We start from the raw sequence: 4,012 nt of genomic DNA, 5'->3' as shown, positions 1-4,012 counted from the left end.
TTCGTTTTTTCGTCAGGGCGGGGCGCGGCGGCCGATGCAGTGAGCGCTGAAGCTGCATTGGCGGTGGCCCCGCCGCCTCAACATGGCGCTGCCTACCAGCAGCAGCAGCAGCAGCAGCAGCAGCAGCAGCAGCAGCGCTCTGCCCATCGTGGCGTGCCAAGCGCAGTGCACAACTGGGCACGCCCCCGGCCCGCCTTACTGCAGGCTGCATCCCCAGACGCGCCGCAGCAGCAGACACCCGCAGCGCTGGTGGTGCCGGCCCCCAGCACAGCGCGTTTGGCGCAGGTCACCGCGCTCGAGGCCCCGCTTGTGCCATCCCCGTGCGAGGGTATGGCTGTGGCGGGTGGCGGCGGCAATGTTTGCGACGCCTTCATGCTCATGGGGCGATCCTTCCGTGCCGGCTTTGGCCCGGGGGGTGCGATGGCCTTCCCGGTCAACGCCTCCGCCACAGTTGGCACAGCCGCCCCTAGCGTCACCGTGACGCAGCTATCCCCGCTGGCGGCCGTCAGGCCCGCGGCGCAAAAGCCTTTGGAGGTGGATGCGCAGCCAGGCGCCGCAGCGCAAAACGCCGGGGGCCGCGTCGGCCTGGTGAGCGCGCTGCGGCGCCGCACTCTGGCAGCGTTTGAGGCCCACCTGTCAATGAGCCGCGCGGAGGTGGATGCAGGCGGCAAGGACGGCGAAGGTGGCGGGGGCGGTGAAGGTGCAGAGGAAGACAAGGAGCAGGCTTCCGGCCAGCTGGCGCCGCGCTGGCAGCTGGTGTGCAGCAGGCGGCAGCTTCCGCGGCTGGTGAAGCAGCAGCTGGCGGCGCTGGGGCGGCGCGGCGATGGCGACGGCGATGGCCAGGGCACCTCTGCTGAGATGTGGCAGCTGCTGCAGGTGGATGGGGTTAATGGTGGGACGGTTTGCATGTGTCTAAGCACTGATTCGGCGCTGCAGTTCCAAAGGCGCATCGTCACCTGCTGCTGGCCGTAGATCCTCAGCTCTGCTATCCCCCCCTAGACAAATATATCGTTTCAAAATGTTCCCATCCTGCCGCCCACCCTTCAGGTGCTGTTTGAGCACATTGAGGGGGAAGATGGCGACTGCGACGAGGAGGATGGTGACGCTGACGAGGACGGCGACGTCGACGGCGGTGCAGGCGCCGATGCCATGTCCCTGGAGGGCTCTGAGGGGGCAGAGGGGCGGCCGAGCGTCCTGGACGCAAGCACCAGCGCATCGCGCCTGGCGAGCTACAAGCGGCGCGCCACGCTGTCAGGATGGCTGGCCTCCAAGGCAGGCCGCGCCGTGCGCGCCGCGGTGGTGGCAGCCAGCGCTGCGGGCGGGCGCGAGGCGCTGCTGTGGGCGCTGCTGCACCTGGTGGCGGGCCACCAGCTGGGGCCTGCCGCAGCACTGGCCGCGGCGGCGGGTGACGCGCGGCTTGCTGTGCTGCTGTCTGTCGCGGGACGGCACGGCGCCATCAGCTCAGACATCGCGAGGCAGCTGCAGGTGCGCCACGCCTGTGGATTAAGCAAGTGTCATGCACTGCTGTTCGCGGGACCAGGGCCACAAACAATTTGTCTGGTTCCAAACGCAGCTCTTATCCCTCACTATGAGGGCCCTGCCCCGGCCCCTCGTGGTGTGTGGCAGTCCTACGTGCCTAAGCGTGTGCCGTGTGCTGCTCCTGGCCGTTCCATGTCCAGGTCTGGCACTCTGCAGGGTTGTGGCGCGATCACTTCAGCCAGCCGCGCAAGCTCCTGGTTGCTGTGCTCAGCGGGCGCATGGGGGAGGCTGCGGCCGCTTTGCAGCTGGACTGGACGCGTGCCCTCGGCCTGGCGCTTTGGTGAGTGGATGCATTGGGGGCCTTGGGAAGACGCCCTCGATCAATCCAGTGCATGCACCTTTGACTGTGCTTTGCAACAGAGCAGGTGTCCTCAGCCATCAAAAGCCGCTGCTGTGGACGCACCCGCAGGTACTCCACACCCTCAACTGAGGGCCTAGGGGCTGCGCTTAATGCTTATGAGGCAGCATTTGCAGGGCCTGCACGCGTCGCAGGCGTGGAGCCGCCCGTCCCTGCGCACGCCCGCGACCCCGCCGCAGCGCTGCCCGACAGCGCCGCCAACGGCTATGTGACGGTGGGCGCCTCCGGCCCTGTTGTCAGCGACGCGCAGTACGAGCTGCTGCTGCTGGCCGCGCGCGGTGTGAGGGGCGCGGGGCCTGGCTTCGTGGCGCGGCTGCTGCGCACCGCCGGGCGTGGCACCAACCCGCTGGACGCGGCTCCGGGCTGGGTGCTCTCCAGTGTGCTGGCGGCACTGGGGGAGCTGCCAGACACCGACATGGCGGGTGAGGGGCGTGGCCGGGGCGCGCACCGCTTCGCCAGCTGGCTCCGGCATGGCGCCTGCGCTGGGACGTCTTGAGCACTCAGGCTTGGTTGCTGCGCAATTTGCCCGTGGGCCACAGCCGATTGGGCCATACCTACTTGTGGCCGCCTGCTCTGCAGGGGACCCAGAGCCAGTGCTGCTGCGGCTCGCGCTGGATACGGTGGAACAGCTGCTGCTCTTGGCCTCTGGCCGGGACGCCGCCCTGGCGGTCTGCTGGGCGGTGTATGTTGTCGTGCACCTGCCGCCGTCGCTGGCGACGGCAGCGGCGCGCGCGGCGGCGGTGCAGTCGCTGCTCGAGCGGACTGCCCCTCAGTGGGCGCTGGATGCGCGCGCGCACAAGTTCCTGTCCGGCACGCTTGGCCTTCCACCCGCCTGGCTTGAGGTAGCACAGGTGGGCTCATTTGACTGCGGTGTGTGTGTGTGTGTGCGTGAGTGTTTGTTTGCTGTGCGCATCTTACACAAGCCAGAGTTCGTGTGGTACGTCCCCGGCGCTGCTTGCGACGCGGCCGATTGGAGCTTGTTCTGCACCAACTCACTGCCCCGCACCTGCCCCCTTGCTGGCCGCTCCTCACAATAGGCAACCTGGGCAGGCTACCTGGGGGAAGATGCCGCGCAGCTGCGCCACCTGCTTGGGGCGGGCGACGCGCGCGCGGCGCACTCGCTGTTCTGCAGTGCTGTCGCGCCCAGCCTGTTCCTTGAGGCCAGCGCTGTGAGCGCGCGCCGCCTGGCAGCCCTGGCTGAGCAGTTGGCAGACCTGCGGGATATTGTGGGGCCATCCTGGGCCGTAGGCGGTGGTCTGTACCACTCTTGGTCCAGACTGTTTGTGCTGCAGGGTGAACGGCAAGACGGGGACTGGCGGCGCGACGTGGCGGCCGAGGCGGCGGCTGATGGCGATGCGGGTGTGGCTGCAGTGCTGGAGGAGTGCTGCCTGCTGGCGCAGCAGCTTGTGGCGGCGGGGCGCCATCTGGGGCGGGCAGTGCCGCCCACTCAGCGCGCAGTGCTTGCGCGGATGAGTGACGATGTGGGGGCCGCGCTCGGGAGGCTGAGCGCCCGCACCTCGGGGCAGGCTTCGTTCATTGAGGACGCGGCGGTGGCGACGCTGCGGCAGGGGTGTGCTTTGCTGGGGCACCACGAGCCCACGCTGATGGCGGGGCTGGCTGCGCAGCTAGCTGTTTTATAGGACAGCTGGCAGTGATGTTGGGCAGCTCTTTTGGCGTACATGTAACGCGTTTTTGATTTACACATATCAAAATGTGGAGGCCTTCGGCAGCGCACGCCTCCTCTTCATTGCTGTGCAGCGCCGGCTGCCGTGGTGGGGTCAGGGGTGGCCTGGACCTTGTTGACTGCGGTGATGGGGAAGCCACCCGCCTCAGCATGCTGCTGGATGGCCTCCTCACCGCTGGCCAGATAGTACAGAAGGTCTTGCCCGCTGCCCCATACGACTGGACGCACTGCACCCTGTCCAGCCCCATGTCATGCAGGACACGGCGCTGATGCTGGCCAGCTCAGCGGAGCTCTTGGCACCAATGCCTGGTCTGTCGTGCTCAACGACGAGCTTCTCCAGGGCCAGCGGGGTGGTGGGGGAAAACACTCAGGGGGTTGGGTTAATTTGGGCACGGGTGCGTAGGGTGGAGGGCGGGGGTTAGAGGTTTATG

At 67.8% G+C, this 4,012-nt stretch overlaps 2 protein-coding genes across 2 annotated transcripts in view; one reads left to right on the top strand and one right to left on the bottom strand.

Moving 5' to 3' along the window:
- The window catches only part of MNEG_2405 (Nuclear pore complex protein Nup98), a gene marked incomplete at both ends in the record, with an annotated part of 8,936 nt that extends 5,399 nt beyond the window's left edge, over window positions 1-3,537 (top strand). Inside the window, 6 exons of the mRNA XM_014049116.1 lie at window positions 205-876; window positions 1,048-1,485; window positions 1,680-1,819; window positions 1,949-2,319; window positions 2,477-2,748; window positions 2,935-3,537. Of these exons, the coding sequence (XP_013904570.1) occupies window positions 205-876; window positions 1,048-1,485; window positions 1,680-1,819; window positions 1,949-2,319; window positions 2,477-2,748; window positions 2,935-3,537 (2,496 nt within the window). The remainder of the gene's footprint in view (window positions 1-204; window positions 877-1,047; window positions 1,486-1,679; window positions 1,820-1,948; window positions 2,320-2,476; window positions 2,749-2,934) is intronic.
- Window positions 3,538-3,632: 95 nt separating this feature from the next.
- Window positions 3,633-3,799, bottom strand: MNEG_2404 (hypothetical protein; the record flags this gene model as incomplete). The annotated part of the gene is made up of 1 exon (XM_014049115.1): window positions 3,633-3,799. A coding segment is annotated over one exon (167 nt), but the record flags the coding sequence as incomplete, so codon positions are not given.
- Window positions 3,800-4,012: the final 213 nt, after the last annotated feature.

Source organism: Monoraphidium neglectum (assembly GCF_000611645.1).
Source record: "Monoraphidium neglectum strain SAG 48.87 unplaced genomic scaffold scaffold00272, whole genome shotgun sequence".
Lineage (NCBI taxonomy): Eukaryota > Viridiplantae > Chlorophyta > Chlorophyceae > Sphaeropleales > Selenastraceae > Monoraphidium > Monoraphidium neglectum.
This window is presented reverse-complemented; position numbering and strand designations above follow the sequence as displayed.